Source organism: Salmo salar, chromosome 18 (genome assembly GCF_965601325.2).
Source record: "Salmo salar chromosome 18, fSalSal1, whole genome shotgun sequence".
NCBI lineage: Eukaryota > Metazoa > Chordata > Actinopteri > Salmoniformes > Salmonidae > Salmo > Salmo salar.
The window spans coordinates 97,610,775-97,624,923 of record NC_138308.1 but is presented as its reverse complement, the minus strand read 5'-3'; the positions used below and the strand labels follow the sequence as shown (position 1 = coordinate 97,624,923).

The following is a 14,149-nucleotide window of genomic DNA, read 5'->3' as shown; positions in this document are numbered from 1 at the left end:
ATGTAGTGAAGTGAAAGTTGAAATAAATAGAAGTAGTAAAGTAAAGATACCCCAAAATACTACTTAAGTAGTACTTTAAAGAATTTTTACATAAGTACTTTACACCACCAGCTAATGGCCGACATCGGGATCTCTTGTTGGGTTAATGAGGCAACTAGTCACACCTGTGACAGATCCTTTAAAAGGAGAGGTGGAAGAGGTAGACCATAACTCACAGACAACAGAGAGACAACCAGTGAATCCCTTGGAAGAGTGCAGAAGGTGAGCTTGTGATATTATTTAGTAGACTTGCTGCCTCTCAAATGGCACGTTAATCTTATGTGGCCCTGGTCAAGTGTAGTGCACTATATATGACCCCCCTGAATTTAAGAGCATAGACTAATAGTTACCTTTGTAGTGAATAGAAGTCTCTGTCAAGATCTAGTCTGCTTCCCCTTCCCTGCGTAGTGCACTGTGGGCCCTCGTCAAAGGTGGTTCACTACATAAGGAATGAGGAGCCATTTGGGAAGGATTCATATTCCTGTGTGCCAGGCTCTTCAACCACATACAATAGATTAGATGATACCTGAATTTTAGTGGAAGAATCGTAGCGCGCCGTGTTGCCGATACTCGCTTGTTGGGGTCCTCAGGACTGGGTTTAGCAATTGTTGCATAAGTTTTGTACTTAACACAGGGTTTCCTCAACCTCTCCTCTAGTACCCACAGCCATTCCAGATGATTTAAAATGCTCAACTAATCTCGCTCTTGTTCGCTCTCTCTCTCAGGAGACTATCACCATGGCGATATTGACCATCATTCTGCTTGTTAGCACAGCTTTTGCTCTGGGAGGTAAGAGTGATGTACCTCACACTTACTCACCAACATTTGAATAAAAACGTTAGTGGGTGTTGATCTGTCCTATTCACACACGTACGTATTAATGTTTTGTTTCATAACCAGTTGTCCCTTGGGCAGCCATTATCAACCGTGACACTGGAGAGAAGGTTGTCTTGCTCAAGGGCACATAGACAGATATTTTAACTTGACATTCAGGGATTAAAACTAGGAACCTTTGTGTTACTGGCCCAACTCTCTAACCGCTAGGCTACCTGCCACTCCTCTTGTTCCAGAGATGTATATTGGTGTCTAGATGCTGGACTGAGGTATTCTGATATGAATGGTTTGATCATTCAACTGGATGTATGATTGGATTGTCAGGAAGTAACACTGACACAACTTACCCCCACTTTCAGTCTTAGTTTCATCAGCTGTTATACAAAAGACAGAAACTGAATTGACTGCACAGGGCTTTTAAACAAGTAGCGCAATTTCAGTATTTAGCCAGGAAGTACCTAGGTTACATCTGAAATGGAACATATTCCGTATAAAATACTTCTGACCAGGGCCCATATGGGACGCAACCCAAGATTCCGGCATGCATGTGCTGCAATGTTATGTCCACATTACAATCAATCTATGTTACCTGTGTCCAGATGCTACGTTACGACCCATGACCCCCTGTGAGCGTGCTAGATATGCCGCGACACATGGCCCAATTGGAGCCTACATCCCCACGTGTGACGCCGCTGGACGATACACCCCTAAGCAATGTTCGGGCTCTACAGGTTAACACGGACGCACATATACACACACTAAATTCTCCAATTCAGTTGAATGTTACAGTAAATATTGTATGTGCAACATGTCTATTTCTGGTAGGTTACTGTTGGTGTGTGACCACTACTGGACAGAAGATTCAGGGTACGGAGACTCCACCAGGCACTGCTATCAACTGCTAGCAACTGTTCCACCAAGGTGTGTGTATATACATACTCATTCACTAAATGTTATTTCTTTGCAGCTGATTCTGGATGTTAATGTTTTTTGTCTAATTGTAGATGAAAGGCGTTGGAATGAAGTCTTTGAAAAGACGGACAGTTGTCTTTACTGTACGACAGGAACTGATTCACGCCCCATATAAATGCATGAAGAAATCCAGAGATTAAACTGTTGATTTACTTACTTTATTGTTGGTGTGATTATCTGAACCAGTCCATTTCTGGGAAATGGAGGAAGGAGTAGGACTGTATTACCGGCAGTTACAAGAAATGAAGGCAGTCAAATTCCACGTGACCATTTAGTAATTAGGCTTCTCCAAGCTCTGATGCTGGTGATGGTCATTAGTTGCCTGGTACTCAGCACTCTATTGTCCCTCTAATCACTCTGACATCAATGCAAATGTAAAACATTTCATGAGCTCATGTTGCGCAACATTTCTATAACCTATGCAATTGTCTGAGAACTGCCTCATGGCTTCTATTAGAAAGAGGATCCCATCAGCTTTCTATAGGTTAGATCTACTATATTTGCAGTACCAGTCAAAAGTTTGAACACACCTACTCATTCCAGGGTTTTCATCTAATATTTTCAACTATGACATAACACATGGAATCACATCTTAAACCAAAATATATTGAGATTCTTCAAAGTAGCCACCCTTTGCCTTGACAGCTTTGTACACTCTTGGCATTCTCTCAACCAGATTCATGGAATGCATTTCAATTAACGGGTGTGACTTAATTTGTGGAATTTCTTTCCTCAATGCGTAAGAGCCGATCAGTTGTGACAAGGTAGGGGTGGTATACAGAAAATAGCCCTATTTGTTATTTTAAGCCCAAGAACAGCTCAATGCAAAGAGAAACAGCCCATTACTTTAAGACAGGAAGGTCAGTCAATGCGGAACATTGCACTTAAAGAAACGTTCTTAGTCTCAAAAACCAAGAGCTACGATGACTCATGAGGCTCACCACAGGAAAGGAAGACCCAGAGTTACCTCTCTTGCAGAGGATATGTTCAATAGAGATACCAGTCTTAGAATATGTGTTTCACAGAGTTCAAGTAAGACACCTCAACATCAACTGTTCGGAGGAGACTGCGTGAATCAGGCCTTCATGTTCGAATTGCTGCCAAGATACTACTTTCCGGAACAGACTATGGGAGGTGCACAGTACTACATGGAACTCTATTCCACATCAAGAAACTCATGCCAGCAGTAAGATTAGATTTAAAAAAACGGAGAAAAATACACTGAAGCAACACATGCATACAAACACACGATAACATACACCCATGTACGCTTGGATTTTGTGTTATAGATATGTGGTAGAGGCCTGAGGGCACACACTTAATATGTTGTGAAATCTGTTATGAATGTATGGTAATGTCTTTAAAAGGTATAACTGCCTTGATTTTGCTGAACCCCAGGATGAGTAGCTTCTGCCTTGGCAGCAGCTAATGGGGATCCATAATAAATACTGCGTGGGCTGAGTCGTTTTTTATTAAAATATTTTAATTTTTTTTACTTTATTGAATATTCGAAACATACAATATACTTGCAGTGAAGCCGCTCAATAACTACATCATCCCAGTCGTCCAACAGATTCCCATTCAGAGCGACACACAGAAGCATCCAGGGTCAATTCTCTGCTCAAGGGCATGTTGAGCCCTCCCTGTGGCTCAGTTGGTAGAGCTTGGTGTGTGCAATGCCAGGGTTGTGGGTTCGATTCCCAGTACAAAAAAAAAATGCATGAAATGTATGTATTCACTACTGTAAGTCGCTCTGGATAAGAGTGTCTGCTAAATGACTAAAATGTAAATGTAATGTTGGCCGATCTACCACCAGGCCAAAAACTTGATCCCGAACCCTCCAAGATCCCCCCCACAGTTCCCCAATAGCTGTCCCTCAACCATTCGAGACCCCTCCCACAGCCCCCCCAGGAAGAAAAATAATAAAAAATAAAAAATACAATTAATTCCATTCCCCACCCCCAAGAACCCCCCAATGCACCAACAACCATGAGAATGAACTAAAGAGAGAAAAAAGGAAAAGACAGAAGAAAACAGCAAACAACAATGCAATTTAAAACAAAGGATATCAAGGACAATTAAATCATAACAGCAACGCCAACTGTAAATGTTTGTGTGCATGTCTGGCACTATTACATGTATGTGTTTATTTGAATGAGAGTGTGTGTATATGCATGTTCACAAACACTTGCACGGCATCAGCCTCAGGCAAACCGGCATTTGTTGTAAAAACACTGCCACTTAGTGTCATTCAAATGTACTTTTTTAAATGTTTTATTTGGACTTTTATCTTTGACCATCATTCTATCTCCCACACAGCAACTCCACTCCCACTTGTCTCCAATTCCACATACCAACCCTCAGCTTCCCTCAGCCCATCCCATGTATCTCTGCTGGCCACCCACTTCGGGTTTCCACGCAACACATATCTTTCAACTATGCTGTGATGTTTAACGTACAATATCAATCTATGTAATCGAATAGAATCCACAGATTGCGAGTTGAAGATAAATACTTTTACTAAGAGTTTTAGTATATTAGTAATTGACTGCATTTTCAGCCATTCCTGAACCTGAGACCAGAAACAGGCTACCTGAGGGCAATACCAAAACAAATGGTCTATTGATTCTGTATCCTCACAACAAAATCTGCAGAGCTTCGATGATTCTATTACCCAAATATTCAGCATTTTGTTGGTAGCAAGAATTCTATATAATCATTTTAGCTGAAAAGCACGAAGTCTTGAATCTTGCGTTTTATATATCAACTCAAATCTCTTCCCAACTATTTTGCAATCTGTATGGCGCAGTTGTCAACATCCTGGTCCTCAAATGAAACTGGTATACTTTCCTATTTATGCTATTTTTATTCCTCCGCAAGTTTTGATCCTTTATGTTGGGCAGACAGACCAGTTCCCTACCTCCTCCCGCTGCCACTTGCCTCCTCCATTTTTGGGGTAATGCTGTAATCAATTGGTTGTACTCTTGGATTGAGCAGACCTTTCCTTACAATTCTGATAACTCCATGAAGGCCATAATTCTACCATTCCAATTTACAATATCATTTATGAACAAAATACCCTGTTCAAACATATTTCCCATAAATACAGGTATTTTATCAACCAGCACATTTGACTTCAGCCATAATATGTGTTGTAATATTTGTTTTATCTTTTCAGGGGGGTGACATAGAAATTGTAGCCAGCTCTGCAATGCTTGTTTGAAAAAGAGAGATACTTTGAAAAAAGTATCATTTTCAATTAATCGAAAATGAGACATGGCAATCTGCACAAAGGCAAAATGGCCATTTTTAAACAATGGATGAGCTTTTCTTAGTAATCTACTTGAGAACCATATAGGGTTCAAGTAAAACCTTTGAATGAGTGAAGCTTTTAGAGAGAGGTTTAGTGCTTTTATGTTGAATAATCTCAACCCACCCAATTCATATTCATTATATAGATGGGCACATTCTATTTTGAAATTCATTGTGTAGAGCTTATTTATATCTTTTGTGATATGAATACTGAGTATGTCTACTTCACCATCAGCCCATTTTATGGGTAAACTGCAGGATAATGTAAAAGTCAAATTTTTGAAGGATTCAATACATAATATTGAACACTTATCATAATTAGGTTTATGTCCAGAGAGTACAGAAAAGTTATCTAGATCTTCAATGACACATTGCAGAGATCTAGCTTGCGGACTTAATTTAAAACTTGAGCCATCGAAATACATGGACACCTTTGTTTTAAACCTTGGATATCTAATCCTCTAATGTTGTTATTGGATCTGATTTTCATAGCTAACATTTCGATGGCCATAACGAATAGATATGGTGACCACGGACACCCTTGTTTATTCCTCTTGACAATTCAAAACTCTCTGAGAAGTAGCCGTTATTTTACACCTGGGGTTGCTATACATTATTTTTACCCATTTTATAAGAGAATTGCCGAAATTGAAAAAATCCAGGCATTTATAAATAAAATCCAGTTTTACTTTATCAAATGCCTTTTCAAAATCCGCTATAAATACCATTCCTGGCTTATTATACGTTTCATGATGTTCTATTATGTCTAGTAGTTGTCGTATATAATCTCCAATGTATCGTCCATGTAAAAAAAAATGTCTGATCATGATGAACAATACCAGGTAAAACCCTTTAAATTCTGAGTGCTATGCATTTTGCTAGTATTTTTACATCACAACATTGAAGTGTAAGGGGCCTCCAGTTTTTTAGATAGACTGGGTCTTTATATTTGCCATCTGGGTAGTGTTTTAATAATAGAGAAATCAGACCTTCCTGCTGAATACCTGACAAACTACCATTTCTATAGGAGTAGTTAAAACAAATCTAACAATGGAGCTTTTAGTATATAACAAAAAAAACTTGATATACCTCTACCGGTATGCCATCAAGCCCTGGGATTTTCCCAGACTGAAAGGATTTAACCTCTATGGGCTATGTGGGACGCAAGCGTCCCACCCGTGGTGCACTCCATCAACAGCAGGTGCATTTCAAGAGCGGCAAATTTGAATCCAAATAAATGTCAAAATTCAAATTTTTCAAACATACAACTATTTTACACCCTTTGAAAGATAAACATCTCCTTAATCTAACCACGTTTTACGATTTCAAAAAGGTTTTACGGCGAAAGCATAAATTTAGAGTATGTTAGGACAGTACATTTACAAGAGTTGTGTGTAATGTTGTGCCAATTCAAAGACAGCCGTCACCAAAACCATAAAATCAGCTAAAATTATGCACTAACCTTTTACAATCTCCAACAGATGACACTCCTAGGACATTGTGTTAGACAATGCATGCATTTTTAGTTCTATCAAGTTCATATTTATATCCAAAAACAGCGTTTTACTGTGGCGTTGATGTTCAGGAAATCGTTTCCCTCCAATAACCGGCATTCAAGTCAGCACCACAAATTAAATAATTAAAATGAGAAAACATTGGTAAAATATTATATTGTCATTTAAAGAATTATAGATTTACATCTCTTGAACGCAATCAACTTGCCAGATTTAAAAATAACCTTACTGGGAAATCACACTTTGCAATAATCTGAGCACTGCGCCCAGAAAAATACGCGTTGCGATACAGACTAGCCGCCATGTTGGGGAGATCTAAAATCGAAAATACTATGTAAATAATCCATTACCTTTGATTCTCTTCATCAGATGTCACTTCCAGGTATCACAGGTCCATAACGAATGTAGTTTTGTTCAAAAAAGCTCATCATTTATGTCCAAAAATCTCCGTCTTGTTAGCACATGATCTAAGCCCGCCGGACTTCACTTCATGAACGAGGGGAAAAAATATATTTACGTTCGTTCAAACATGTCAAACGTTGTATAGCATAAATCATTAGGGCCTTTTTTAACCAGAACATGAATAATATTCAAGGTGGACGAATGCATTCTCTTTTATAACGTATTGGAACGAGGGTACCCAACATGAACTCGCGCGCCAGGTGTCTAATGGGCCATCATCGTTCCATGGCTCTTGTTCGGTCAGATCTCCCTCCAGAAGACTCAAAACACTTTGTAAAGGCTGGTGACATCTAGTGGAAGCAATAGGAAGTGCCAAAATATTCCTCAGCCCCTGTGTTTTTCAATGGCATAGGTTTAAAGGTAATACAACACATCAGGTATCCACTTCCTGTCAGAAAATGTCTCAGGGTTTTGCCTGCCAAATGAGTTCTGTTATACTCACAGACACCATTCAAACAGTTTTAGAAAATTTAGGGTGTTTTCTATCCATATATAATAAGTATATGCATATTCTAGTTACTGGGTAGGATTAGTAACCAGATTAAATCGGGTACATTTTTTTATCCAGCCGTGCAAATACTGCCCCCTAGCCCTAACAGGTTACCAAAATGTCTTAAGCCCGGTATCGGGATTGTTTGACAACATCCGGCGAAATATGACATTAACCATTCTTGAAAATACATGTGTCTTACACCCTTCAAAAGATTAGAATGTTGGTAATCAAACTCCGTTGTCCGATTTAAAATAGCTAATACAGAGATAAAATTGCATGCTTTTCTTTGAGAAGAGCGAAAAACAACAACAAACTTTTTCTGCCATGACAGGTATGACACATTCACATCCGACGGTAAAAATATGACATACATTTTGATATCTTGCTCTTATTTCTCATCCTGGCGGTCCCAGTGATCAAATGAAGTGCCGTTTTCTTTGATAAAATCCATTTCTATAGCCTAACACGAAACATTTTGTAAACCGCTTGTGTCGTGAATTCTGTGTCTATCAACTTTTGACGATGCGTTTGGTCTAATTACACACACTAAGCAGACGTGTATCTAGTCATGGTTGGTTTCGTTGCAATCCTCTGGATGTTTGTAACACAGCCAAACTTGCTGTTTTTTTTTTGTGGGGCATATTGACCGAGATAATCTGATTTGAAGACAACGAGCAATGACGTCATTACGCACCAATAATATTCGCGATGTTTTGTTGATTGACAGTATTTTTGTCCAATGGTCATAGATTTTTTTGAAATCTTGCTTGGTAGATAGCCAATGAGCTGAGGGTAAAGCCAGTATGGGATGGTTATGGGTTGGAACACCAGCCCTTATCAGTAAATGCACGCGTAACGAACTTCATTCGTTCTTGAAGATCCGACTTGTTGCAGGCTTACACCGTTACGCACAGTTGTATTTTGTGAAGAGTAGTTTCAGCGATTTTTAGCGATTCCAAAGAAAATATCATGGCGATGAAATCTGGAAAAGCGAAGTCTAAGGTTAACTTTACTGATTTGCAAATTTTAGAAGAAATGGATAGAGAAAGTGAGACCGAATATTTGCTTGACGATGACTCGTCATCCAGCCATAGCTTTGATTCGGAAGCTGAAGAACTGTTTCTACAGGGAGAGGACATTCTTCTGGATCGGTGAGTACGAATGCCATTGTTTGTAATATAAATAAGTTGTAATTTTTTGGCAAAATAGTTTTTTTGTGTAATTTGTTGGGGGAGAACAGCAAAAAAACACATGGCCACTGTTGGGGGAGGGCAGGCAGGCAGGCCCACAACGGTCATAGTTGAATGAAACAGCACTTGACCATAGTGACTGCTCTATATATTACATATGACCCATAACCTATGTGTTTGTTTTTGGTGAATGTGTGTGTGTATGTATGCATTACATTTTTTATAAAAATATAATGGGGTCGTAGAACAGCAAAAAAGCACATGGCCACTGTTGGGGGAGGGCAGGCAGGCAGGCCCACAACGGTCATAGTTGAATGAAACAGCACTTGACCATAGTGACTGCTCTATATGACCCATAACCTATGTGTTTGTTTGGGTGAATGTGTGTGTGTGTGTGTATGTATGCATTACATATTTTATAAAAATAGAATGGGGTCGTAGAACAGCAAAAAAGCACATGGCCACTGTTGGGGGAGGGCAGGCAGGCAGGCCCACAATGGTCATAGTTGAATGAAACAGCACTTGACCATAGTGACTGCTCTATATGACCCATAACCTATGTGTTTGTTTGGGTGAGTGTGTGTGTGTGTATGTATGCATTACATATTTTATAAAAATAGAATGGGGTCGTAGAACAGCAAAAAAGCACATGGCCACTGTTGGGGGAGGGCAGGCAGGCAGGCCCACAACGGTCATAGTTGAATGAAACAGCACTTGACCATAGTGACTGCTCTATATGACCCATAACCTATGTGTTTGTTTGGGTGAATGTGTGTGTGTATGTATGCATTACATTTTTTATAAAAATAGAATGGGGTAGAACATGTGTTTATTTTACGTGATGATACAAGGCTCATATATAACAAATATTTTTTGAAATGTTTTCTTTCAGTGGTAGCGACTCTGACTGGGAGCCCCCGGTGTCAAGGTGCCCATCCCCCGATGAAGCTGGTTCGTCCAGCCAGAGACCTGCTGTCTCTGGCGCCACACCTACCCCCGCCCGGCCCTCTCGAGGTGGGAAGAAGTCAAATAAGCGGAGGAAGGGAACCGTGGAACCTGCTGGCAGAGAGGTAGATGAGCGTTGGCACACTGTGCTGGTGGAGGATGAAGATCAAGTTCCACCAGTATTTTGGCCGAAAAGGCAGCCTGGGCCACAACTGGACATGACAGCGAAGTACAGCCCCCTTCAACTATTTCAGCTGTTTTTCACCCCGTCAGTTATTGATTCACTTGTGTGCAACACCAACAAGTATGGAGCAAAAAAGCTAGCAGGCAAGAAAGATGCATGGAAGCCCATTTTCATGCAAGAGCTTTTCTGCTTCCTTTCAATTGTAATTTACATGGGGCTGGTGAAGCTGAAATCCCTCAAGGCTTACTGGAAAACATCCCCGCTCTATCAACTGCCTTTCCCACCCACTGTGATGTCCTGTAAAAGGTTTTTATATATCTTACGGGCGCTTCACATCAGTGACCCTAAAGTTGATGAGGCCAATGACAAGAGGAGAGGCACCGCAAAGTTTGATAAGCTATGTAAAATCAAACCTCTCTACCCCAGCATGGTTGAGGCCTGCAAGACTTATTTTCAGCCCGCCCAGAACTTGTCAATTGATGAGAGGATGGTAGCCTCAAAGGCCCGAATCAGTCTAAAGCAATACATGCGGAACAAACCAACAAAATGGGGATACAAGCTGTTTGTTTTGGCGGATTCTGTGTGTGCGTACACCTGCAATTTTTTTGTTTATGAGGGGAAAAGCTCTTTTGCAACCGGTAAGGGACTGAGTTATGACTCTGTGATGGATCTGTTGGATTTTAAACTTCTGGGGAGTGGCTACAAACTCTGTGGACAATTTTTACACAAGCCCTGCCCTTTTCACAGACCTCAGGAAGCTGAATGTGTGGGCTTGTGGCACCATTCGGTCCAACAGAGTGGGTTTTCCGAAGACGAAGGTGAATGACATGCCTAAGCGGGCTGAGCGGGGAGCGATACGATGGATTCGCCAAGATGGCCTGCTCTTCGTGAAGTGGATGGATACCAGAGAGGTGGTGATGTGCAGTACTATCCACAAGTCCTTCAGTGGCGATCACGTCGTTAGGCGTGTGAAGGGCGCTACTGGGGAATGGGCCACAAAACATGTCCCCATTCCTGCGGCTATCAAGGATTACAACAAGGGCATGGGAGGTGTGGACCTTTCAGACGCACTGATCGGATATTACAATGTTCTCCACAAGACCATGAAATGGTACAAGACATTGTTTTATCACTTCATCGACATTGCTGTCGTCAATTCCTTCATACTCCAGAAGGAAATGGCTAAGAGCTGTGGACAGCCCCCCATCTCCCAGCTAGCCTTCAGGGAGCAGCTCATCCAGGAGCTTGCAGACTACAGCACAAAGTCAACTGCATCACCTTCTGCCCCCTCTACCCCTGCCCCCTATACTCCGGCCGCCAGTAGTGTTCACATGCCGAAGTTTATAACAGCAGGGATGAATGTGCCTCCGGGCCAAAAGGCCACAGCATGGAGGCGGCGTTGTGTTCTTTGCCGCATGAAGTCCCCCATCACCTGCAACACATGTTCGGTTTGCCTGTGCTTTACATCAGAAAGGGACTGCTATGGGACATGGCACGAGCAGCGGAATATTGTGTAGAGGACTGAGGGTCTTCCAAGGGTCTACCTACCACTGTTATTTTTTTGTAAATATTTTTTTATTTTTTGGGGGGCATTTTGTGTAGGTATTTGCATAAAAATGTACCTTTTTTTTGTAAATATTGTTTTATTTTTGGGGGGGCATTTTGTGTAGGTATTTGCATAAAAATGTACCTTTTGGCAGCTTTTCTGACCAATGTTTTTTGCACATTTGCATTTTCCTACTTTGTATATAGTTATTTGCACAAAAAATGTACCTTTTGGCAGCTTTTCTGACCAATGTTTTTTGCACACTTTCATTCCAAAAATTGTTGGATTAGCATTTTCTTACTTTGTATATAGTTATTTGCACTAAAAATGTACCTTCTTTTGACAACTCTTTTCTGACCAATAACCTCTGCACATTTTTACAAAAAAATATTTTATAGGTATTTGCATAAAAATTTATAAAAAATAAAAAAGTGCCACATTTTTATAAAAAGTGTTTTTTTTTATGATACAATTGCATATTGTTATGTTGTATATAGTTAGTGGCATAAAAATATCACTTCACCAATTCGGCCACTTGGACACATTAGGGAAACTTGTGTGGGACACCTGGGTGACTTCATGCTAAATGTCATGTAGCTCACTCATTTTTTAAGTTATCAATCTGAAACTTTGCACAACTACAGTTGCCCTCATGTGTTCTCCAACTAAATTGTCCCCAGCATCCTATCTGACTGTTTGGCATTTCTTTTACATTGAAAGATGATGCTACAACAATAACAAAACAGAAAATGTATGCTCTTTCTCTTTTCTTCTACCAGATCTATTGTGTTACATTCTCCTACATTCAAATTTACATTGCCACAAACTTCAGAATGTTTCCTTTCAAATGATACCAAGAATATGCATATCCTTGCTTCTGGGCCTGAGCTGCAGGCAGTTAGATTTGGGTATGTCTTCAGGCAGAAATTGAGACGAAGGGGGGGGATCCCCAACAGGTTAACGGGTGTGACTTAATTTGTGGAATTTCTTTCCTCAATGCGTAAGAGCTGATCAGTTGTGACAAGGTAGGGGTGGTATACAGAAAATAGCCCTATTTGTTATTTTAAGCCCAAGTCCATATTATGGCAAGAACAGCTCAATGCAAAGAGAAACAGCCCATTACTTTAAGACAGGAAGGTCAGTCAATGCGGAACATTGCACTTAAAGAAACGTTCAAAGTTCTTAGTCTCAAAAACCAAGAGCTACGATGACTCATGAGGCTCACCACAGGAAAGGAAGACCCAGAGGTACCTCTCTTGCAGAGGATATGTTCAATAGAGATACCAGTCTTAGAATATGTGTTTCACAGAGTTCAAGTAAGACACCTCAACATCAACTGTTCGGAGGAGACTGCGTGAATCAGGCCTTCATGTTCGAATTGCTGCCAAGATACTACTTTCCGGAACAGACTATGGGAGGTGCACAGTACTACATGGAACTCTATTCCACATCAAGAAACTCATGCCAGCAGTAAGATTAGATTTTAAAAAACGGAGAAAAATACACTGAAGCAACACATGCATACAAACACACGATAACATACACCCATGTACGCTTGGATTTTGTGTTATAGATATGTGGTAGAGGCCTGAGGGCACACACTTAATATGTTGTGAAATCTGTTATGAATGTATGGTAATGTCTTTAAAATGTATAACTGCCTTGATTTTGCTGAACCCCAGGATGAGTAGCTTCTGCCTTGGCAGCAGCTAATGGGGATCCATAATAAATACTGCATTGGCTGAGTCCTTCTTTATTAAAATATTTTATTAATTATTTTTTTTTACTTTATTGAATATTCGAAACATACAATATACTTGCAGTGAAGCCGCTCAATAACTACATCATCCCAGTCGTCCAACAGATTCCCATTCAGAGCGACACACAGAAGCATCCAGGGTCAATTCTCTGCTCAAGGGCATGTTGAGCCCTCCCTGTGGCTCAGTTGGTAGAGCTTGGTGTGTGCAATGCCAGGGTTGTGGGTTCGATTCCCAGTACAAAAAAAAAATGCATGAAATGAAATGTATGTATTCACTACTGTAAGTCGCTCTGGATAAGAGTGTCTGCTAAATGACTAAAATGTAAATGTAATGTTGGCCGATCTACCACCAGGCCAAAAACTTGATCCCGAACCCTCCAATATCCCCCCCCACAGTTCCCCAATAGCTGTCCCTCAACCATTCGAGACCCCTCCCACAGCCCCCCCAGGAAGAAAATAATAAAAAATACAATTAATTCCATTCCCCACCCCCAAGAACCCCCCAATGCACCAACAACCATGAGAATGAACTAAAGAGAGAAAAAAGGAAAAGACAGAAGAAAACAGCAAACAACAACGCAATTTAAAACAAAGGATATCAAGGACAATTAAATCATAACAGCAACGCCAACTGTAAATGTTTGTGTGCATGTCTGGCACTATTACATGTATGTGTTTATTTGAATGAGAGTGTGTGTATATGCATGTTCACAAACACTTGCACGGCATCAGCCTCAGGCAAACCGGCATTTGTTGTAAAAACACTGCCACTTAGTGTCATTCAAATGTACTTTTTTAAATGTTTTATTTGGACTTTTATCTTTGACCATCATTCTATCTCCCACACAGCAACTCCACTCCCACTTGTCTCCAATTCCACATACCAACCCTCAGCTTCC

The 14,149-nt window shown here is 40.5% G+C and overlaps 1 protein-coding gene across 1 annotated transcript; it reads left to right on the top strand.

The window, feature by feature from the left end:
- The first annotated feature begins 224 nt into the window (after positions 1-224).
- LOC145861683 (equistatin-like) lies at positions 225-2,001 on the top strand. The gene is made up of 5 exons (XM_082964534.1): positions 225-261; positions 765-828; positions 1,473-1,604; positions 1,699-1,794; positions 1,878-2,001. Exons 2-4 carry the CDS (start codon positions 777-779, stop codon positions 1,776-1,778), a joined length of 264 nt encoding a protein of 87 aa, XP_082820660.1. The 5' UTR covers positions 225-261; positions 765-776; the 3' UTR covers positions 1,779-1,794; positions 1,878-2,001.
- The last annotated feature ends 12,148 nt before the right edge of the window (positions 2,002-14,149 follow it).

Excerpts from the sequence above, each read along its gene's own strand:
- LOC145861683 (XM_082964534.1), top strand. The coding sequence starts at position 777 with ATGGCGATATTGACCATCATTCTGCTTGTTAGCACAGCTTTTGCTCTG. Across the intron at positions 829-1,472 it reads CACAGCTTTTGCTCTGGGAG|ATGCTACGTTACGACCCATG; the intron begins GTAAGAGTGATG and ends ACCTGTGTCCAG. Across the intron at positions 1,605-1,698 it reads GCAATGTTCGGGCTCTACAG|GTTACTGTTGGTGTGTGACC; the intron begins GTTAACACGGAC and ends TATTTCTGGTAG.